Source organism: Bos javanicus, chromosome 15 (genome assembly GCF_032452875.1).
Source record: "Bos javanicus breed banteng chromosome 15, ARS-OSU_banteng_1.0, whole genome shotgun sequence".
Taxonomy (NCBI): domain Eukaryota; kingdom Metazoa; phylum Chordata; class Mammalia; order Artiodactyla; family Bovidae; genus Bos; species Bos javanicus.
In genome coordinates, this window is record NC_083882.1 from 53,096,095 (window position 1) to 53,119,490 (window position 23,396).

The window sequence follows — 23,396 nt, forward strand, 5'->3', positions numbered from 1 at the left end:
TGCCCTTGGGTAAGGAAGAGCTGCAGTCCAACCATAGGTACAGGCTTCAGGGAGAGGGGGTTTTTAGTTAATTCCAGGTTCTTTTGGTGTTTTGTATTGGAGGAAGGAGACGTATTTAAACACTAATGGCAAAGAGGCTCAAGGAGAGGCTGAAGAACCAAGAAGTGATGCCTGGTGGAATCCAGGGTGGGGGTGGAAGGGGACACCCTGGGAAGGCTCAGGCTTGCTCCTGGGAGACGGCAGTGGCCACGCTGGGCATATGCCCGAAGCCTGACTTCACATGGGGCAGAAGCCATGGTGGGGCCCAGCCTGGCAGCTGCGAAGACTCCTGTCCTGAGGGGAGGCTGGGCAGATTCAAGTGGAGATGCAACCTCTCCCTTCCTCTCACCTCTCTAGAGCACAGGCTTCTCTCTGCAGCTTCTCAGGTGGGCAGGAAAGGGAGGGCACCTCTGAGGATTCAGGAGACAAAGTATCACCTGCTCTCAAGAGGGGAGGGAAGGATACAGGCTGGACATCAAGAGGAATTTTCTGGAGCATCAGAGGTTCAGCATCATCTAGAGATCGAGAGTCTAGAACAGTGTTGTAGGGGACCAACGGGCACCAGTGCACCCAGGGAATGTTCCCTGGGGCCACCGTGGTGCTGTTGGTGTCCCTACTCGCCAGGGTGTGGCTTCTTAGACTTGGCTGCCCCGAGCCAACCAACCCCACTTCACCGAGTGCCTAGATGACACCCTGAGATGAGGATGAGATAGTGCCCTGGGTCAAAGGGGAGGCTGACCCTCCCACCCTCTGGCCTCCGTTCCCAGAGGGAAGCTGGACTCTGGTCTCTGGGATGAGGCACATACAGATGCCAGTGAGGGTGGAGACTGAGGCTGGGTCTGAGCTTCCCAGGTGAGGTAATGGACACCCATCTCAGTGCTGGCCCCTGGGGTAATAGGCACTGGTCACCTCCAGACCACGCCTGCCACCCCAATTTCCTGCTTGCTGGAAGGTAAGAAAAAGGAATGGCTCTGGCCCCAGTCTCTTCACTTGATCCTTGGGGATACTGAAGCCACCTCCCAAAAGGGAGATGAGCTGAGGACCAGCTAGGGGTGCGTCTGATATGGTTAACCCTGAGGACCCCCCTCTCACCTGGAAGCTTTCCTGGCTCTAAAACCTACTCTTGAGCTGAAGGTAGGCCGAGGCTGCTGGCAGGGTGGGAGCTAGAGGACAAGGTGGGGCTCTGGGTGGCCAATGAGGACAGTTCTGAGCTTGACCTCTTCTCACTCTGCTGCCCCTCCTCCGTGGGCTAGAATGGCGGGTGCCTCGGCCCAGGTCTCCGCCTCCCACCTGCTCCTGGAGCCAAGTCCCTGGACAAAGTCCCCTTCCTGTCCAGGAGGAACTGCTGTGACAGAGCCCAGGAACATCGTCCCCGACCACACCTGACACAGCTTTCTGCCCCCACAGGGGAGGGAGGTTCTGTGGAGGCCCGGGGTACAGTCTGGCAGAGAGGGCCCCAGAGTGTTAGTTACAGCCAGGGCACTTAGCCTCTTTGGGCCTCAAGGATTCTCCCCACTTGAGGAAGCTGAATACTTGGGAGGCTGGTAGGCCGTGGACGGCAGGAGCCAGGCCCTAGGAGGAACAGTTGCCGCGATGACCAGGGAGGAAACCCAGGCCTGGACCAGGACAGTGGCTTTGCCCAGAAGGGAGATTAGAGATGTTTTGGACATAAATAAAGCTGATAGCACGTGACGACGACATGGATGGAGACCACATTATCACCCTCAGCCATCCTTCTGGGCCCACAGACCGCTTAGCCCTGTTAAGTGGATGTAGGCACTGCCTCCTCCAGAGTGGGCAGGAGAACTTGGGGCTTGGTACCTGTGCTTTGGAGCCAGACCAAGTGTAAGTTCCAGCTCTGCCCCTCACTAGCTCTGTAACCTTGGCCAAGGTACTCGCCCTCCTCAGCTGCTCCCCTTCCCAAGGCCAGGGCTACCCACAGGGCTCACCTCCTGTCCTGCCATGAGGATTGCCAGTCACCAAGCATAAAGCACAGCACCGGCCACACGGTGGGCACTCGGCAGATGCAGCCTCCATCGTTCACGGCTTCCCTGCACTCCTGTATCACACACCTTAGCCCCGGCCCCTGACCTGGAGATGCAGCATATCTGTAGGTATCGCTTGACTGGTGAAAACAAGTTTAGAATCAACTTGGGAGAAGCCCAGGGGACACTCACCAACCCAACAGGTGTCTGTGTCTCCCTCTCCCAAGAACCACCAGTCTGGTCACTCCAGACTTTTTTTTTTGGAAACTTTTTTAATAGTTATTCAATGTTCTACAGCTTACAGTAAATATCATAGTTACAAATTCTTGGCTTCAATCTTTCAGAGTGATCACTATCTGATCTTCAAAACAAAACGGAACAAAAACCCAAAAGAATCCAAAACAACAGAACAAAACCAGATTTACACTTCATACACACAAGCGAGGCCGCGGGGCTTTCCACTCTTTACACTCCAGGCTGTGTTTTGAAAACACCTATAAGTTCTTTGCTCAAACTACTTGGAAGACACCGGTCAAAGGTTTATTATTATTATTTTAAATGTTTTTCTTTTTAAAATGTGAGTTCCAATAAAATTTAAAAACTAGATTCCAACCTGTAGATTAAAATGAATTAAAAAATACAAAATCATATACAACGCTCTCTCACAGGGATGGTACATGCCACGAGAACAAGTTTCTCTGTTGTGTGATATGAACAGGGATGCAGATGCCTTTTAGTCAGGAGACAGGGACAGGCCCTTGGGCCTTTAAAGGTCATGACAGACAACGCCACGTTGCTAGAGGCCTGGCCTTACCTCCCCTTGGGTAAGGAAGAGCTGCAGTCCCACCATAGATCCAGACAAGCTGGCTGACCCGAGAAGGTGGTCTCTGGCCAGTCCCACTCTTTCCCTGACTGTCAGGCACAAGGAGGAAGGCTGGAGCCTGGAGATGCTGGTCTTGCTGGGGTCAGGCCCAAAGATGACTTCACCCTTTTGAGACCTATGGGCTGGTACTTATCAGCAAAGCTGTTATATGTGTTCTCTTCAAAAAAGGAAAATAGCCCCTCTACCAGGAGCTGGACTGGGTACAGGGCCTCACTGCCACAGCAAGGAAGACCCAGGGACTATGGATGCAGCCACAGGGAAGCAAGCATTCTAGTTTCGCTTTCTGGCTTTGTGGCAGCCAGTCCCAATCACCTGGCTACTGGGCTGGACTCAGCAGTACACAAGGTAGAAAATACCCATTGGAGAAAGTGAGGGAGTGAGACCCAAGTCTGGCTCAGGCAAGATTGGTTATGGAATGTTGAAACTGGCCTGCCAGGAAATTTAAAGGCCAGGCCCTAGAACCATGTAATACCTAATTTCAGAAACAGGTTTTCTAGAGGGGGACGTGGACAGGTAAAGGACAAATCCTGCCACCAACCTGGCACACCCAAAGGAGGCTGAGCTCTCTCAGGCTCAGCTGTGGAACCCGATGTTAGCCTGGCTGGGTCTCCACTGTGATCCAGCTTTTGGAGGTAAGTCTAGCCTGGATTCTCCTGGGGCTGGACACTGGCATGGAGCCTGTCCCTCCACTGCCCAACCTGCCCCCTCTGGATTCCCAAGCTTGGCAATCAGCTGGGGACCACATGCCCTACAGTGCTGTGGAATACAGGGTGAAAAGCAGAGCTTCCACATGTACTTTGAACTGCAATTGAGGAGCAAATGCCATGGTGACATCTCAGTGACTGATCCAGCCACAGTGCTGTGACCAAGACCTGTGCCCTCTAGGCCTCCCTCTCGCTTCCCTCAGAGCAGAGCTGAGGGTCTGACATGCAGGGCTCCAGGCCTGATTCAGCCAGCGCCTCTCTGGACCTCTGGCTGAGTCCTGTCTGCACAGTGAGGACATCAGAACTCTGTGACCAAAGGATCTGCACTACTCCTATGCTCCGTGTGATTCATTTCTGAAGGGTACTTGGAACAAAGCCAGCCTCTCTGAAGACACACTCCCAGATCTCTGGAACACTTTGGGTGGCCAAGGGTAAGAGTTGGGATGAGGTGGAAGGACTGCACAGTGTCTCTCTAGATCCTGGTCCTCACTCTTGGGAAAAACAAACCCAGGGTCTGGATTCAGGTGTACTTTTGAGCATTCAGGGCTACATCAAGTCCCCTGGAAGTGCCAACTCACTGGGTCTGGATAGTGGGCCGGCTCTCCAGGGTCAGAAAGCAAGGGTACACAGGCTTCCTAAGGACATAGGTCTTTCAATGGACAGGTGCCTGGGGCTGCCCCTGAACACGTCTTCAGTCCTAGGCATCATGACCCCAAAGTGCTTTGCTCAAGTTAGGCCTCTTACTGCAAATTCCTGTCCTTCGAGTGCTGCCAGCTGGAACTGCCTCTGGGTTTCCAGGGCTCCTCATAAAAATCTGCTCAGCAGGGAAGACTGACTTCCCAGGTTTCCCTGGAGCGTTCCTCTGTTTAGGGGCAGACAGGTAGCCCATCCCTTCTGCATGCTGGCCACCAAGGCCTGCAGGTGTCAGCAGAAAGAGCAGAGGATTTGAAGAGTTCAAATCTTGGCTCTTTCTCTCATGAGCTATGTGACCTTTGGCAAGTCTCTTAAGCTTTCAGAGACTTAGTTTTTTCTATCTATAAAATGGGAATTTTGGCAATCAATATCAAAGTACTTCGTATACAGACAATAAACTGGACAGGTGAGTGTCCTTTTTCAATATATAGGGAGGGGGATATTCACTTTACAGTCACTGCCAGGAGAGAGAGAGGAAGAGCAGCAACTGTCTTGTCTTGCGGGGAAGAAAGGAAATCAATTTTTCCAAAATGTGGCAGAAAGATTAAATTTCAGGCTCTTACCACTTGGGGGCACTCCAGCTTCCAGACTCCAGCTTCCTGGGCCCCAGGCTAAGGAGAGGGAGGCAGGTACAAGTGGGGAAAGCCGTGAGGGTTGGCTGGTGACTGGAACCACCTGTACCCCTAACCCTGCCCACCAAGCTTGTAGCACTGGTGAGAAGCAGTGGAATGGGGTGGAGAGGGCTTTGCTGGTGCCATGCTGCAGCTCGAATGTCATGTGGGTGCACCCCTTGTCCTCTCTGGCTTGCTGGACTTCCTAAAATGACAGGGCCCCTCAAGCTCTGACCTTCTGTCCAGCTTGACCACTGGGCCATCCAGTATCTGTGGATGATGCTCATGGTACCTTCTGATGGATGCCCGTGATCCCACGTGTGCTCATCCTACCACAGGCACACGACTGCCTCGTTCTCCTGGGCTCAGTTCCTCTGCAATGACTCCCCAAGCTTGGCCAGGCTTGTGGATCTCCGTCAAAGCAAGAGGGTGAGGCCAGCTGAACTGGGGCTCCGGTGCTCAGCCCGCAAAAGGGGTGCTATGCCTGGGTTCTTCCAGACCCCAGCCTTTCCACACCTTGTTTTTGCCTTGGGGTCTATCCTTGATCTTGAATTACATACAAGGGCCAGGAGAGGGTGCACAGCATCGCGTTTCAGTCCACAAGCCTGTGTGTGGATTCAGACTGGAGGGAAAGAGACCGCAGACTAAGATTCAAATGGCTCTGCCACTTACGAGCAAGTCACTCTGCTTTTCCAAGTCTCAGTTTCCTCATGGATCAAATGAGAGAATCATCTGTTTCACGGGGTTAAGCCAGATGATGGATATGAAATTGCTTTGTGAAAAACTGAGGTACTAGATGTTGGTTTTTACATACTGGTACAGAATGAACAAAGGTAAAAAGGTAATTCCTAGATCTCCTTTCCCCTCCTCTGGTTCTGCCCCAGCCTATCTGGAGGCAGCAGGGTTCAGGGGAGCCTTTTGGGGTGCCAGCATTCTGCTCACTTTGGGGCAAGTTCCCTTTCTTGCTATTAAATAGGACCAGTTTCTTCATTTGTCAAATGGGTGAAATAACTCTGACCTTGTCTTTCCCTCAGGGTCAGTAAATTAAAGGCTGTGAAGTGCTCTGAAGTCTATGAAGCACCTGACAAATGCAAATGTTTCCTATTATTATTATAATCATTATTATTATTTTGGCATTTTCTAAGCATGTATGACATAATCTAAAACAACCTTCACCCACCCTTATACAACCAGAGAGTAGGAGGAGGTATTTGCCCAAAAAAAGAAGAAAAAAAAGGATTAACACTGGAAAACTTTCTGTTGTTTTAAAACAAAACCTTTTCAGCACCCCCGAGCAGACCATTTAGAACAGCGGGGCTTTTCCTTACTGGTCCTGCATTTCCCAGGTCGAGGATGCTGCTGGGCTGTGCACCCCTGGGAACAGCCAGATAGCCTCTGAGGTCCTCCTGGCCCAGGGGTTTCCTGATTATTTCCTCCTTTAGGGAGACATGGGAGGTAGGGGTAGGGATATATCCACGTATGCATGAATTTAAAATGAAGAGAGTTATTTAGAAGTTCTAAATGTCATCAATGATCCCATTTTGTACAGTAAAATGTTCCTGTGCATGCCACCCCACCCCCCCACCCCCCGCCACCAACCATCCCCAAAGGGGCTGCTAACCCCTCCAAGTGCCGGGTGCAGGGGGGGCAGTGTTAGACAGCTGGGCTCCTGGCTGAGACCAATGGGGCCTCCTGACCCAGGGGTCCCTCTTCTCCCCAGAGAGCCCATGTTTCCTCCTCTCCTCTCAGGATGAGGGGCTACTGTCTTAACAGCATGGACTCTTTTTCAGCCAGTCCACCTGCTCCTCCAAGGGCTGGAGTCAGGTATAGGATGAGAGGTCCACATGTCTTCACAGAATTTCCAAATGCTATTTCCTCATTTGCAATTTCTGTTCCCACCATCTGCCCCTATGTGACCTCGGCCAAGTCTTCAACCTCTGCCTTTGAAATCCATGGAGGAAAAGAGCAGAAACAAAAGCCCAGAGACTGTTCCAGAGCTCACCAGGTGTGGGCACTGCTGGCTTCATTTTTACAAAGCCAAGCCAATCCATCCCTAGGTAAATTTTTGTGGACAGCATGCCCCAGGCAGGAAGGTTGCATTTAATGCTAATTTACTGCAAGGTCTAGGGAAGTCCTTTCCTCTTCTCTGGGCCTCAGCTTCCTTATCTGTCAAATAGGGGAATGGATGAGATGATTGCTAAGGTCCCTTCAGTTCCATGAGTCGATGAAATGTTTATTGCTATTGTTTCTCCTTCACTATCCTGACCTCCAGAGCCACCAGCACCCACCTGGAATGTGGTTCCTTCACTTTGGCCATGAATGGCACAAGGTAACCAAGAACTTAGCCTGTCTGCCAGCGCCATGGACAGACGGGTGAGCCCTGGCTCTGGGAAGGACAAAGGGAAGGGAGAGAAATGCCACAGGTTTCCACTCTACTGAGGAGCAAGCTCCTCACCAGAGTGGATCCATGAAGGCTCAGAGGCCAAGGTCTAGAGTACACTGGGCACTTGGCCTCCGAGGCTTTGGGGGGCTAGGATCCCACCGTCCTGCAGCTGCTTGGCAGGTCTGAGGTCAAAAATCACCTTCTGAGGAAGTGCCAGGTCAGTTAACATCACTGTGCAAATTAGAGGGTCCAGGCCCAGACAATTCGGCCAGAGACCTTACAAGCCAAAGCCAGCAGGCAAGGGCCTCTCAACTCTCTTCCCTCTGCCTTCCCACAGTGCGCCCCTCCCCCCACCCTCCCTCAAGTTCTCCCAAAGAAAAAAATCTGGTTTTCCCAGGTTCTCATCTGGGGTATTATTAAGCTGCTATGAACGCTCCTACCTAATCAGGTGGTTTTGTTCTTGGTCTGTTGCGATGGTTCTCAGAAATATCAGAAGATATTTCATTTGTGTCAGGATACAGCAGTGTCTTAAACTAATCCTGCTTGAGAAAAATCGAAAAAGAAACCATCCCTCAGAGATGTGGCTTGCTTAACAGTTCTGAGTTCCTACCCTGGACCCAAGGGTCACATCCACTATGCTCTTCAAAGGAAATCGCACCTTCAGCAGAACCACTGCAACAGACCCTACTCTCTGCCTGCCGCTAGACTAGGCTCCCAGGACTGAATGCTTGGGGAAGGAAAGGAGCAGAGAGGATGTGCCTGGTCAGGTAGGAGAAGGGTGGAGCTGCGAGGGCAGCGGCTCAGAGGGGGACAGTGGGGAGAGGCAGGAGATTAGAAAAAGCAGCTTTTACAAAAACCAAAAATAAAAACCAAAACCGTTAAAGATGCATAAAGTGACCCTTGCACTTCCGTTGTCTCTTCTTGCAAATAGAGGTGGTGCTGCTAGGGAGCTGCTCCAGCACCTGTGTAAGACTTGAGTAGTTGCATACAATGTGTGACTCCAGGTCTAGGGGAGGAAGGGGAAAGCCATTAGTGACAGCGGTATTCCTGAGGCCCTTGGGGAACTCCTGGACACCCTCCCCTCATGCTGAGAGCCCTAAATGGAGTCGTCTGTGTCTTCCCAGTGGAGTGGCCCATTTCCCATCCAGTGCCAAGAGCTCTGGAGGAGGCGGCAAGGGAGACAAGGAGGCATGGCAGTGATTTTCAGTGACATCCCTGGAGCTCTACAGGTCACTGGCACTGCCTTAGGATCTGCAGAGGACAGGGGGAGCCTGGTGGTGAGGGTGACCTAGGGCTTCTGCCTGGCCCCAGTCAGAGCCAACATCTGATTGAGATAAAAGTTCATTGGAAGGATAGGCCCACAGTTAGAAGTAGTCTGAAGACCATACAGTAAAGAGCACAAAATTTAGTACTAGAGGACTGGAGTTCAAGTCCCACGTTAGTTTTTACTAGTTAAGTGATACTAAACTATATCTGTAAAATAGAGCAAGGATCCTTACTTCACAGAGTTACTGTGTGGATCATGAGATAACGTATGTAAAGTATCTAGAATATATAGAAAATGACAGCTATCATGAAGAGTGATATTGCTGAAGCTGCAGCAGGAAAACAACTAGTAACTGTCACCTAACCCCTGTTGACACCTGTGCTGCAGGCCAAGCCAGAGGCTCTGAGACAGCTCTGAGAGTTGGTCACTCTCCCACCTCCCACCCAGTCCTCACTCACTTGGATGGACGCAGGCTTTACCAGTGCGGGGGCACATAGCTGTACGCAGGGGTCCCTTGGGCCCTGTATGTTGGCATGGAGACAGGGTGTGCCCCGATCGCGGTGTGCTGGGGTGCAGTCAGCAGGGTACCTGAGCATCCGGAAGGAGAAGAGGAAACCTGATGAGGCCGTCCACGTGCTGGGACGAGGAGGAAGAGCCGTGATCTTTCACAGCTGCTCCCCGCCTGCTCATGAGCTGCCGCCCGCCCCTCCCCACCTTGCCAGGAGCCATCTCCCGAGGGGAAACCTTCCTGATGCTCCAAGACAGCCAGTCTCCAGTGGCCTCCTTTCACTCTTCTCCATGCGCTCCTCTCACTGCACGTCACACTGAGGTGTCTGCTGCTTTATGTGGCGCTGGTCGTCCCACTAACCTAGCTGTTCCTAAGGGTAGGCCTCTGGTTTGGTCTATCGGTATTTGGTCCCCAGGACCCAAACAATAAGGCTGGCACCCAGCAGATCTGCATCAGCTTGCTGACCTGATCTGGGGAGTGAGAGGCCTCAATGCTTACATTAGGGGCAGAGGAAAATCCCAACTCCCACCTCCTGCTCACTCAAGCCCTTGTATTCTCTTTCCCCAGAAGATGACCTCGCTGATTCTCTGAAAATTGGGTCTCTCAAGGTTATTCAGAGCCCTCTTGTCTTCTCATGCTCTTCTTTTAATGCCAACTCATCCAAAGACTTCCCCAAACCTGCTCTTCCTCTGGTGTCTCTCCCTAACTCCATCCTCAGGGCTTCTAGAGTAAGCCAGAAATGGAGAAGGGGTCCTCCTGGACTCCTGTTTCTTCCAAGACTCGCAATTAATTACCAGACAGGTCCTGAAGCTCCTGCCTGCTAAAGAACATTGCCCTGTGCCCTCCTGTTTGGGACTCTGCTGCTAGCAGAGTCCTAGCATCATTATCTCTCCTCTAAAGCACAGCTTTCCCCCCATATCTCCCCAACCCAGCTGTCTCCACCTTGCAGTCAGAGAGAATGATTAGACAAACCCTATCTCTCCCATGCTTAAACCTCTTTGCTAGCTCCCTGTTACCTACGTATTCGAGACTCTCCACCACTTTATCTCTGACAACTGCTCCAGCCACCCTTCCAACTCCATGCTCTCATTTTCTAAGCGATTTACACCATGTCCATTCTGTGAATGTGCTTTACTCATGTTCTCTCCCCTGGACTGCCCTTCCCTCTTTCATCTCTCTGATTAGCCTCTGTTCACCTTTTAAGGCCTAGCTCACTACATCCTCCATGGTGAAATCTTCCGCAGCCCTGTGGAGAGAGTTAGAGGGTCCCTAGAACTGCCAGGCACAGGATTCTTCATGTTATGCTACAGTCGATTCCATGACTGTGTTTTCCACTGTCATGAGTTCCTGGAGGAAGGGAATGGACACTGACATAGATGCTGCCCTTACCTGCTGACATCGCCATGGTGGTGCCGGCCACCATTCCCATGGCCACGCCGTTGGTCCTGGGAGCGGCGACAGGCGCCGGGTAGATGGCAGAGGGAATGCTGTTTGGCTGGACGACCGTGGTGTGGTGGATGACATGGGGCTGGGCAGCATACACCGGCTGTGTATAGTAAGCTCCCTGGGGGAAGAGGGGCTTTTGTCACACCGGCTTTTGGAGAGGTGGGGAGAGAGGGGAGGGGAGCCTGTCTCAAACCCTAAGGGATGGTGTCTGAGGATCTCTGGCCCAGGGACACAAGGTCTGAGGCTCTGCTCGTGGAAGCACTGTGCTGGTGTGAATGCTTCCATTTTACATACTGGAAAAATGTCCTAAATGCAGAGCACTTCCCCAAATGTCTCTTACTATATATTTCCTTTTAGGCAAAAAGGTTGACGATGGAGACAATGGTCTGAGGTGACATCCCACTGCCTGGATCACATGACTGCTTTCTGCCATCACAGCCCTCAGGTCTGCTGATCTCTGGGCAGAGTAGACACAGGGCCTGGATCATCTTAATCCAGAGCTTCTCAAATGCTTCTACTAAATAATAACAAGAGCCTCTGACTGTGGACTGAGGTAGAGTGAGGGTGTGTATAGGCTGTAAGGTTACTGCTTCAGTGACACAAGAATGACAGCTGATCAGAGCCATAAACTCTCTTTTCTTCCCCCTCCACCCCACCCACCCAGGCTGGTGGCTCCTTTACCTGCAGAAGAGGTGGACCCAGGCTTCTACATGTACTTACCTGGGCATACAGATTCTGCTGGGGGTAGGCACTTCTGATTGGATACATGGCCGTCTGGTAGGGGTTGGGTGAAGGGGAGTAGGGGGGCGGAGCAGTATTACTCTGGGTCGGTGGGACCTTGTATGGTGTCCCCGCAGTATATCCTGTACCAAGGCAATAAGAGAGACTTCCAATTAGTTGGTAGAACAGAATCGCTGGGAGGCAGCAGGTCCCAGTCACGACTCCCCAGACAAGCATGGGCTGAATCCAGGCTGGAAACACAGATGAGAACAGACAGAGTACAGGGCTCTGCCCAGAGAGCCCTGGCCCCAGAGGCAGCTCCCTCAGTCCTGGTGCATAGGGCTGCATGTGTGGCATCTTTTATTTCTCTGTGTCTCAGGGCTCTGAGGCTGGGACCAGATGATCTCTTAAGGGGCCCTTGAAACTCGGACAGTCTAGGATTCTGAAACCTGTACCATGAGACAGGCAGGTACATGTGGATGGGAGACCCTCAATCTGCTTGCTCTATACTGCACTCTCTCTTCTTGCTTTTAAATCTCTTCACTCAGTACCCTGGGGCATCTGCTGCTGCTGCTGCTTCTGTCTTGCTTTCTCCCTTACTCTCTCTTTCCTCCTTATATCTCTCTCCCTTTATGAACTGCTCTCCACCATACTCCTCTTCTTCCCTGTCAAGTTTTAAGGTGGAAACCTCATACAAAACACCATTCAGAGATCCTCCTTTTCTGAGATGCTGAAAAACTTTGCTCTACATGGCTTGCTTTTCCTCCCCTCCTGGGGCTTGGGGGAGGGCCACCGCTGCTTGAAAGATTGAAGTCAGAATAAAAAAGATTCACATCGACCTGGAACCCAGGCCACGTCTGGTCAGCAGGGTGGACAGAAGCTGGGGAGGGGGGCTGAGAAGTCAGGCTCCGAGAAGTTCACAATCAGCCATTCACACAAACTATGCTGCCTTTGAATTTCTGGAAAAGAGAGTCAGATCCTAAGTTCACAGGAAAAACCTGAAACATAAATCACTTAGGAACAAGGCTATGTCCTTAGAGAATCACAACATGGAATGATTCTATGGAAACTGAGCGATCATCAGGTAGCCCCACTCTCTGAGTTGAAGGGACAGTGCCAGGGGACCTTGGCTTTGGATCTCCAATGGGGTGTTGTTGGAGATTCTTCCCTGTGGTCCTCCATCCTGACTTGGTCTGGTTGACACATCACGAAACCTCTCTTGGCTTTAGGTCTTTTGCCTACAAGATGCTCAACAAGGACCCATTCAGTAACACGGAGCTGTTTTTATAAGGAACTGGAGGCAGAGTAAAAAGGGTGCTTTACTGGAAGAGAAGGGGTCCAGGCTTCAGTCCAGGCTTTCCTCCAATTTGCTGTAACTACTGCCAAGTCTCTGGGCCTTAGTTTCTTATATTGTAAAATCAGAAGGCTAAGAATGAAGATCTCTTCCTGAACTAAAATCCCATTGTTTTAAAGACACTGATTCTCTTCTACCCTAACCCCCATTTAAAGCAGGCTGCCACACAGTCACAAATCTCACTCAGGTCACACCACAGCCTGGGCATACCCTGATGAAATACTCAGGAGGATGTGAAAGCGACTGTGCAGTTACCACACAAGGCACTGCCAAAAGGTGCCCTGTCCTCTTCCCTGGAATCATGCCGTTTATCTTTCCACCTGGAGATTCATAGTTTGTTCTGTGAAAAACTGGAGAAACTGATTTTGTGGTCAAACATGCTTGGGAAATAAGTAGCAATGAGGATGGAGTAGAGAAAAATACATTAATGAGAAGAGAGCATTGGTAAGAATTAGAAACTAACTGGAAGTGGAGATGTGAGTCAGTTGAGGAAGAAGTCTACAGCAGATTCCTCCAAGAGTCTAGACCATACAGCTAATCATGAAATGTGGTCCCGGGAGAAGCAGATACTGTGGGGGAAGTCAAGGAGCGTAGGTTTGCACATGTCTAGGAGCCGTTTGAGCTGTACTTCAACCAGAGACAGTTTACTTGTCTGTAGAAAAAGGGGATTCTCAAGATGGGCACGTCCCAAGAACATGAAGTATGATGCTAAGGGAGCCTAACTGCTATTCTGCCCCCTCCCCCCAAGGAAGGAGAAGGTGGGAGAGAAAGGGAGAGAAGAGGGGAGGAGGGAGAGGAGGAGGAGAAATATAAAATAAGAGAGAAATAGGTTTTATTCCATGACAGAGACAAGTTTTAAAGTAATAGGATGAACTGTGAATCTCAAAGGATAGGCATATGCAGGAGACTATTTCCAGATTTACCACAGGATCTTTTATTCATACTATTTACATTTGAAACATGCAAACCACAATTTTTGTGTGTGTGACTGCAGCTTGTTTTAGTAAATCAAGTTTTACTGTAACACAGCCATGCCCATTCATTTACATACTGACTATGGCTGCTTTACTGGCTGAATGGTAGTTATGTCAGAGACCATAAGGCCTGAAAAGTCTAAAATATTTATTATCTGCCCCTTTACAGGAAAAGCCTGTTAACTCCTGACTTAAAGAAATAAGACGCTATGGGGAGCCCTGCCAGAATGGAAAGCACCCCTCTTCCATGCAGGAGGGCAGGACACCCCCGAATCCCAAGAATCCCTATCTCTGAAAGCTATATAGCATAGGGTTATAGTGATGAGCAATCTGGAGCCAGACTGACTGCCTGGGTCCAAACCCCAGCTCTCCTACTTAACAGCTGTAGAATACATCAGTTTCGTCATCTACAAAATGGGGACGATAATATCATCACTTACTTCACAGGGTTATAGTGATGAATACATGAATAAGTGCAAAGCCCTTAGAAGAAAGCCTGACACAATAAGAATAGTTCATATAGGTTACCTATTATTCCTTTCTCTCTCCCTGTATAGAGAGACAGTAAGCTTCCTGTTCTGGGAAGTGTACAGAGACTGGTCTGAAAGATGACAGTAGACAGGAAGCTAAACCATAACTTTCATGGTGGGATCCAACTTGGAACACAGACTTCAGGATTCTAGAATTTTTAAATTTAATGGTTTAAAATGCCATGATTTTAAGATTCTTTAAAGTTAACACGCCAGTGGTGCTAGACTCTCCTTTATGTTTCCAGAGAAGGTGTGCTCAAGTTCTATCCTCTGGGAAGCCTGCACGCACCTTCTGTGTCACAAGGACAACCACATCTCACAAAGTGTTGAGACTGTCCCTCTGAGGGAAATCAAGAGGCGCCCAGAGACTGCAGTAGAATTTGGTTTCTACACCTAGGAATAACCTTGTCTGAGAGTGTTTCCTTTCTTCATGTTATGAAATAGACACACATGAACTCAGAATACAAATCAGTTTAGCCAAAACACACTTGGTGGCCAAAATGATGATGCTGGAGAAGAAGGCCTTGCCTATTTGTCCAGAGAGGTTGAGAAGGGAGAAGCAGAACTGCAGAGCTAGAAGATATCTTAGAGATCATCAAGACCAGCACAAACGTTTCACAGATAAGACGACGAGAGCAAGTGAGTGACTGCTCACGAGCACCCAGGACTCGGTGCTCCCTCCTCTAACTACAGTCCCCAAGTCCTGGGCTCGTCAGTGAGTCAGGTCAATTCTTCTCTTAAGGAATACGTTCATTGGACTAGATAATATCAGAAGATCTTTCCAGTGCTGATACTCTAAGCTGTGAGTATTTCAGTGAGACTTTTATGAGAAAATCCTTGCAGAGGACATTCCGTAACTGACTGATGGTCCTATCCACACCCTTGAGGATCAATGGAAATTCCCCTGGGCTACCTCAAGTATCACAGAATTCAGGGTTTATTACTTTATGCACCTAAATTAAAGGGGGAAAAAAAAAGCTGTTGGACTCGATACAAACAAAACAAAACCAAGTCAAAACAAAGACTCACTGATTTTGCTCAAATGAACTTAGACTCATCTCTTGAGGCCTGGGTCTCCTGAAAAGAGTCCTACCTAAGTCTGAAGGTTACAGAACTAGGACTTTGGAATGCTACACCTTAAGGACATTAGAGACTTGAATTCAATCCTCTCCAATTCAGGTGAAGAATCTAGAGCCCAGGGGAGCAGCAACTTTTCCAAAACTGCACAGCACATCAGTGCAGAGCTGGGCCCAGAGATCAGGGCTTACCATGCCCTGGGCAGAGTTCCTTTTTTGATCATATGTCTGTCTCTGTAGTCCAATCTTGGACATCTGGTATATTGGCCTTTGTATCCCCATTTCATTAAAGGCGATATTGTGAGAGAAAAAGGGAATTCGATCACTCGCAGTCCCAGCCCTGTCTTTTGAAAAAGGCTTTGTTTATGGTACCCTATTCTTTCTCTCGGGTTCCTAACCATAATTTTAAACTCCATCAAATAGGGTAATAAAGAGAGTGTGTATATTAGCAAGATAAACCCTTTTTAGCCCTCTCTTTAATCCTTCTGCACTGTCGTAATTCTTTTTCAGCAGGAGAGCCCCTACCACTTTCAAATGCATTGATGCTCACATCAAGGATGCCTTTTAGACTAATCAGTTTATTGACTATCAGATTTCTATGTCTGGACAAAGCTCTATGTATGAGACTTGCCTTGACCCCCAAGTCTCCTTGTTGGCAGCTGAACAAGAGAGTGCTGAATAAGTAGGAGGGAGACCTAATTACAAACAGGCTTAGCAAGTGTTAGTGAAATTAAACTGAATTTTTCAAAGGGTCCTGAGTTTTCTCTGGTATTAGAAGCCACAAAATCTGTGTGCTGGGAGAAACCCTGGGGGGATATGGGAGGACCAGTCAATCCTACCACTATCTATAAATTATAAGAAAGGGGGTACGCCTTGGCCCTTTCTAGTGACTGTGAGAGCCTGTGAGAGGACAGTGGGCTATAGCTACTGGGCAGTTCAGTGGAACTTCAGGAAGAGGTTAACATGGTGAAAGGCAAGGCCTTCTAATACAGATACTTCCCTGCTGTGGAAAAGACTGTCTCTGGAGGGAATGAATACGCCACACTTGGAGATGTGTGAACAAAGGCTAGTTGGCAGCTGGCAAGAAGGCCCCTGACAGGGTGGAGGATATTGGGTATACAGCGCCAAGATGACCTAGTCTAGTCTCATTTTACCTTTAGAAAAAATAAGGTCCAAAGCATGGGAATTATTCAAGGTTACACAGAACCAAGTCCACAATCCAAGTCTTTTGGTCTTCCACTCCAGGCCTCTTTCTGCTACACTGCAGTAGGTGTGTCTGTATGCATGTACCTCCATATGTGTGGACAGAAGAGATGTATTATATGCCCGCACATGTATCATATCATAGGTTATCTGGAAAAACTCCCTACTGCTATTGTCTCTCTCTTAAAAAACAGTAAAATTAATCTCAAGAAAAAAGTCTGTAATAGAAACTTATCCTAGGTGAAACCTTTCTCCAGTTGTGCTGCATTGGGCATAGTACCTTTCTGAGCTTCAGCTTTCAAAATAGAATAAAAATCCACCCAAACAGGACTATCGTGTAGATTAAATGAGAGCGTGATCATGAAAGCATATTCTTCAAAAGGTGAGAGTTATGTTGTATAAACTATGTTGACACGAAGGGGCAATGATAACTAAGGAGAAAACAATATTTTAATGAAAAACTTTAAATACAACATATTCTTCTAATTTACTTACTTAATAGAGTAATACTTCATTGAACCCCAGACCATGGGCCTAGTCTGCAACATCCCTCTGAGGGTCTGACCAGCCCATGTTGGCACAACTTAAGAGATAGGCGCTTACCACACGCAAAGCCAGCTATTTCTCTTTTGGACAGCTCCAAGAAAGCATGAAGATTTTCCTTACACAGAGTCAAAATGCCACTCGGTAATTTCTGAACACTGGCCCTCATTTTACCTAGTGGAGTCATTTTGTGTTAAAAATCAGAGGTGAAAGTGAAACCATCGGTCACTCCACTGAGCCTCGAGTGAACGGGACCCATCTGACCAGCCAGACCAGTTTCCGGCCTCCACTAGGACCCCTGCACTTACGTTGCTTCCATGGTGTAGCTTTCATGCAAGGGGCAGTATTTCTCAAGCAAGGGGCAATTTTGTACAACATAGCCACCTCCCAACTAAGAATTATCTGCTCCTGATGTCCACGGTGCTGAGGCTGAAAATCCTTGTGCTAGCTGGAGGAGGCCCCTCTGTCCAAAAGTCCACAAGCCTTTAAACTGCCCTTTGTCTTTTCCCCTGAAATGCAGTAACAGTCCTTCCCTCATCAAACTTCTTGGCAGATGAGTACTTCCTTCTCTTTCCCTCTCTGCTTTGTGTCTCCTCAAAGTGGGGTGCATGATTAAAGAGGATGACCTTTCCCTGTATGCTGCTGCTGCCAAGTCACTTCAGCCGTGTCCGATTCTGTGCGACCCCACAGACGGCAGCCCACCACGCTCCTGTATGAGGAGGGCCAATTTTTCAGTGGGTTGGAGAGAGAACCTCTTAAAACATTGTCTTACAAATGTCAGTTTTAAAAGTTCCCTTTCCTTTCTTCCTAAGAGACAAATCAGTCCCAACCAAGGGGAACAAGGAAAGGAGGAGACAGGCTGTATTTACTGAAAGCCGCAGAGGATGCTTGGTAAGTTCGGTTCTCGGTCCCGGTGTCCACTGGGAGGTGGAAGGTGCCTTCAGTGCCACAGGAAGACGAGTTCTGTGGCCAGGCCTGTTTCATCAGCAGAGTTGCTTAAGGGAAGACACAAGAATGGCATTAGGCAGAAATAAGAAGTGGGCACCACCAATCACAGACACAAAGCAAGGGTCTTGGGCTGGACGGAAACATATAACCCAAGGGGCCCCATTCAGACACACAGGATGGTTCAGCCTTTCTGAGATGGGTGAGTGGTTGGGAGGAGGGCTGAAATGAGCTTCTAAATGATTTGAAGCTGAGGAAATCTGACCTTACACTAATCAGGAGAGTTGGGATTTTCTACCCACTACTAAAAGCATGACAATGCTTATGAATACCACCTTCCACTGTCTGGCATTCTGGCCTAAGGCTCTGAGATATACCTTAGCCACTTCCTTGTTAATGTGTAGCAACTCGGAACCTTTGACTGCCTATTGGGCCAGATCAACTGAGTACTCCTTTTTCATGCCTGAAATCTCAGCTGGAGGTGTATTTAACAACCGCTTTCAGAGAGACCCCAGAATGCTAATTACCACCTGACGTGAACCTTGCTGGACTGCCATTTCTTGTAAAGGGACTGAGCTTTGGCAGCTTGGAAGGCACAGGCTGTCCAGTGGGACTCTCCCTGCAAACTCCTTCTCCTGTGCACCTAGCGGGGACCAGGCAGAAAGGCCTCTGGCACACCCTTTGTACCTCCTGCCACAGTGCTCCACCTGAGACATGGCCTCATGAATTAGAGACGAAATCTTCTGGGCCATCAAGAAAGCAACTGTCAACCTTAGAGTAGATGTGAAATAGAGATGAAGCCCAGTTTGAAAGAAATCTGCAGAGACTTTGCAGGCTGACTCAAAGCTCAGCTTGAGAAATTTGAAGGCTGATGCTTCCTATGTTCTAGAAGTGGGGAGTGACTCAAAAAACTTACCTTCATGTGTCCTGTAGGGAAGGTAAGGAAATACAGTTTCAAAGGAGGGGGATGCCTAATGTTTTAGGTATCTCCCTTGATCTATTTTCAAACACTAGAGAAGAAATATTCCTGACCCAAATTTCTACTTAGGACTAAAAAATGATTTTAGCAGTATCTTTTCCACTCAAATAAGGTCTTGGGAGTCATGGATATGGGGTGTTTTAAAGTATATTAGTATTGGCAACAGTTGGATGTACTTGAAACATTTTAACAAGGGGCTGAGGTAGACAGGGTAGTAAGAGCAGCAAATTTGCCTATACTCTCTCATTCCATCAGGACAAGGATAGTCCACTCCAGACAAATTCCCATAAACCCCTCTGCCTGTCCAGGTAACTGGAAACGCCTCTGTCCTTCAGTCGTCAAAGTACTGTGGCCAGAGGAGGAGGTCAAAGACTCTGCTGTTTTAGCTGAACCAAGGAAAAGAGTGTAGCTGTTCCGGGCTGACTCTGAGCTTGCATCAATGGCCCACAATATATACAACAGATGCTGAGAAATGAGAAGGAAATCATGGGCAGGGAAGTGACACTAAAAGGAGAATTCTGGTAGAAGAAATGGAGATCCAGCAGAATTCCATGCAGAGTCCAGGGCCTTTGCTGGACATTGGATCATGACTCTGCAGACAACAAAGGAGGAGGGCAGTCAATTTTAAACAATTACCTTGAGTTTCTTTGCCTGAGGGGCGGGGATGGGGGGAGTGGTGGGGATTAATAAAGGAACCAATTAGTGTTGAAAAATCCTATTAAGATGGCTCCAAGTTTAGAACCTGCCACTCCACTTGGCTGGAAAGCCCTGACCACCTAAATCAACTCCCTAAAAAAGTAAAACATTCACTCTAAGAAGTCAGATAGAGCAAGCCCAGGCCCTCCAGACTCCACAGGAATCTACCAGAGGGCAGGAGCCTGAAGTCTGACTGTGGAGAATTTGGATGTCCTATTCTGGTCCAGTTTTTAACCCAAATGGTGCATACTTTACCATAATTTTAACCATAAACCAAAAGTTTGACATTAGCCTGAAGGACCATGTGACAATTAAAGTCCGTCAAAATCAACCAGAGAGCAACTGAGGCCTACACTGCACTCAGCACTGAGGGGAGTGCCACGGTGGACAGGAACACACGTGGGTCATGGGCACCGCACACAAGGTTATTTATGGTCTAGCTGGGGATGCAACACAGCCACACGCCAGCCAGAGAGTGAACAAGACAGCATCACGCACAGCAAAACAATGTTCCAGGCTAACCAGGAAAGAAGCAAGTGTGACTGTGCCTTTGATTTGTGTATTTCCCAACTGAGCCAGTGAACTAAACCATACATGTTTGTGAAGAAGTGGATATTTTGTTCTGGCTTCATTATAAAGAAAACAAAAACGAATATTTCTGTAGTTTTCTATATATATGAATATATAATAATCTACGTAACTAGATAAATATGAAGACTAAAACAACAAATAGCAGCTGTCAATCTGCTCTCCTCATTAGTTAGATATACCATATGATTCTCCTTGTCCATGTACAATTCTAAAGTAACCTGTTGCTGGTAGCAATTCAGAACTCAGTTGTGGGATGAAGACAATCCAACTGATGCTTTGAGAGGCGTGGTAACAGAGAAGGCTGCTCTGACAGGCATGCCTGCTCCTGGTGCCATGAAAGGTACCAACTCCTAGAAATGATCTATATTTTGAGTAAATACATGTGTATATATTTGTCAAATATTATCGAGGTGCATGTTTGAGACTGGCGAAACTTTATGGAGTGCTATATATGTACTATTCCTCAATTTACAAAAAGAGAGAGAGAACCCAGTCACAGCATGCTGCCCACGTCCAAGTGCTGGGTTGTTCACATCCCTGGACACGGGGCCCTCACGCCCTCTGACACTTGAACAATCTGTTAAGCACACTTACAAGGAGGAGAGGCAGCAAGGGACCATCATCCTGAACAATGCAGTGTGTCAGGAAATCTGAGTTCTGGCCTGGGCTGTGCCACTTGTTAGCTGTGGGACCTTGGGCAAGTCACAACACCTTTCTAAACTTCAGATTTTTGTCTCACAATATGACAATAAATAACCACTACTTGATCGCTTGACAGCACTGATTGTGAGGATCAAAAATCAAGTATCTGGTCTCACAGTTTCTGATTCTGGGGCTTGCCCACTCCTCCACTCACAGATGTGGCAGCTCCATGGAAGCTCTCATCACCTCCTCCCTGAATTACTGCAACTGCTTCCTCTCTCTGTTTTCAGACCTGCTAACTCCAATCTCCAAGCTGCAAGCAGAGTGATATTTCTAAGACCTATATCTAATCACAAAACCTTCTTTCTTAAAAACATCCCATGGTCCTCCACTACCTAACGCCTTGTGTGGCACTTAAGGCCCCTCAAGATCTAGTCCTATGATCTCTCTAGATTCTTTTTGTTCTCGCTCTCAACCCTACATGTCAGCCACACAAATCGCTCACCATTCCAAGACTATGCCAAGAAGCATCACTTCTCTGTATTTTTGCTCACACTGCTCACTCTTCCTAGCATATCTTTCCCCAGATGCCACCTGGTAGGCATTTATTAATCCATCAACCATGAACTGAAGACTTGCCTCCACTATGAGGTCCTTTTCTCCCCCCCAATTCTTGACCATACTTCTCTCATGTGCCCCATTTGGTTCACTATCCCAGTTCCTGTGTTTCTTAGAAGTTCCCTGCTGGTTTGTCTATCTCCCCTGTTAAACTGTGAGCTCCTTGAAAACAAGAACTCTGTCTTACTGACCTCTGCAGCTTCAAAGGGCCCCCAGCTTAGGGTCCGGAACAGAACCATCTGTGAAGAGAAGAGCTCCATACTACTCTTAATATTTAGATGCTACAACTGGAAGGGAAAGGAAGCAGGAGTGCTTCTCTCACTTTCTATGGAGCCTTCTGTTCAAGTTCATATATTCTGAGGCAAACAAAAATGATTCCTCATAAACAATAAGAGAAACAGGTCTGTGACTAGCAAAAATGAAATAATAAGATTTTAAGAGGGCCCTCTATTAGCATTTAAAGGGACCTCAGAGATCATCTGGAATAAAACACTTAATGGCCTGGAGATACTAGCAAATTGCCCAAGATCACGCAGCCTACAGCAGCATAAAGGAGAGATTTTCACAGCTCATCTCCTAAAAGATGGGCCACACACAAATTCAATTTTCAACATCCAAATAATTCAAGGTTAAAAGTTGAGAAAGTGTGCAGAGACTTTACAAAAACATTGTCCTGAGCAGCCCAGGAAAGGGTGGTGAAAGCAACAAGTCCCCGCTATGGTCCCTTCCTGTCTATGACAAAAAAGGACCTAGTCAAGTTACACTGCTGGGACCCTCACAGGTGCCCAGGAGTTCCCCGTGGTGCCTTGGGGCTGGAGTCCACACTGCCCAGAGAATCCAGTTCTGGTCCCTGGTTTATTAGCACACTTGACCCTCACCTCTCACCATCTAGGAAAATGCCCCCAGATGAGCCAGAACTCAAGATCTGGGCTGAGGGAATAGATGCATCTAAAGTTAACCAGGTCTTTAAACATGTGAGACTGCCAATGCAGATGGAAAAATCTGATCCTGGGGCAGACTGGTTTTTTGCGTTCTTACAGGCATAATCCAGGTATTCCTCCACAGGGGCTGCCACACAGCCAATAGAGGAGCCATGGAGGCCCAGGGATTTTTGTTCACTGGTTTGAATTCAGCAGTCACAGGGTGAAGGTTTCTGACCTAGGTCAGATGAGACCCCGGAGGTGAGGAAAGGGAGAGACGCCTTTTAGTGCCATGATCCTTCACTGCTGCCCTAGGGGACGGTTCATATGTGTCTCCAACCCATGATTTTGCACCATCAGACATGTTCCTGCATGCTTTAGGAACTGCTGCTGAGCCACCTGGGGGAGCCCAAGCCTAGGGGATGGGATTTGGGGAGGAAAGGAGAGGGGATCTACTGTTGTTACGAGATAACACATTCATAGGCCATAATACAGATGAGGAAAAATAGCTTTCCTACCATAAGCTGAATGCAGGAACTGAAACTCTGTTGGATAGAAATGTTAGTTGAAATTACCACTAAGAATCTGTGCAAAGTAGTACATATTGCAGTTACAAAAACAGACTTTGTCTCAAAATAGCAGTTTCCCCCGGGCTACATAAGAAAACCGTAAACGCAAAGGGTACAAAGTACCTCCACCCTGGAGAGGGTGACAGACTTGCCATCCAGGAAAGCCCACTCACTGGGGAGGGGTACCCTTTGGATGCCACGACATCTTCCAGGAAGCTGACCCAGAGCTGCCTGGAAGTGCATATGTCCAAGTTCCTGCCTGCTCATTGCTTGTTTATGCTAAGAATAAATTTCAGTTCTCCCAAGCATTGCAGAGGGACTTCACACACGACAGAGGCAGTATGTGCTGGATAAAAAGCTAAAGGTTTAGGGACAAAACCACCATCTTTGGTCTCTGAAGAGCTCTCTATAGTGCTGGAGGGCTAGGACCAATGCAGGGGCACTTTATTCCCTGAAACCTCTGGGAGAGTGTGCTGCTGTAGAAGGGGCAGACTGTGGGCAGTCAGACTGGCTTTGA

At 48.4% G+C, this 23,396-nt stretch overlaps 1 protein-coding gene across 9 annotated transcripts in view; it reads right to left on the bottom strand.

The window, feature by feature from the left end:
- Window positions 1-2,276: 2,276 nt before the first annotated feature.
- Window positions 2,277-23,396, bottom strand: part of FAM168A (family with sequence similarity 168 member A) — a 202,367-nt gene continuing 181,247 nt past the window's right edge. For 6 of the 9 annotated variants that reach the window (XM_061380780.1, XM_061380785.1, XM_061380783.1 and 3 more), the window contains 6 exons: window positions 22,829-22,855; window positions 17,789-17,914; window positions 11,240-11,382; window positions 10,463-10,637; window positions 9,024-9,153; window positions 2,277-8,304 (listed from right to left, as the gene is read on the bottom strand). In XM_061380780.1, the coding sequence (XP_061236764.1) occupies window positions 9,041-9,153; window positions 10,463-10,637; window positions 11,240-11,382; window positions 17,789-17,914; window positions 22,829-22,855 (584 nt within the window). In that variant the 3' untranslated portion in view covers window positions 2,277-8,304; window positions 9,024-9,040. The remainder of the gene's footprint in view (window positions 8,305-9,023; window positions 9,154-10,462; window positions 10,638-11,239; window positions 11,383-17,788; window positions 17,915-22,828; window positions 22,856-23,396) is intronic. The other 3 variants (XM_061380781.1, XM_061380788.1, XM_061380789.1) reach the window with 2 other exon arrangements.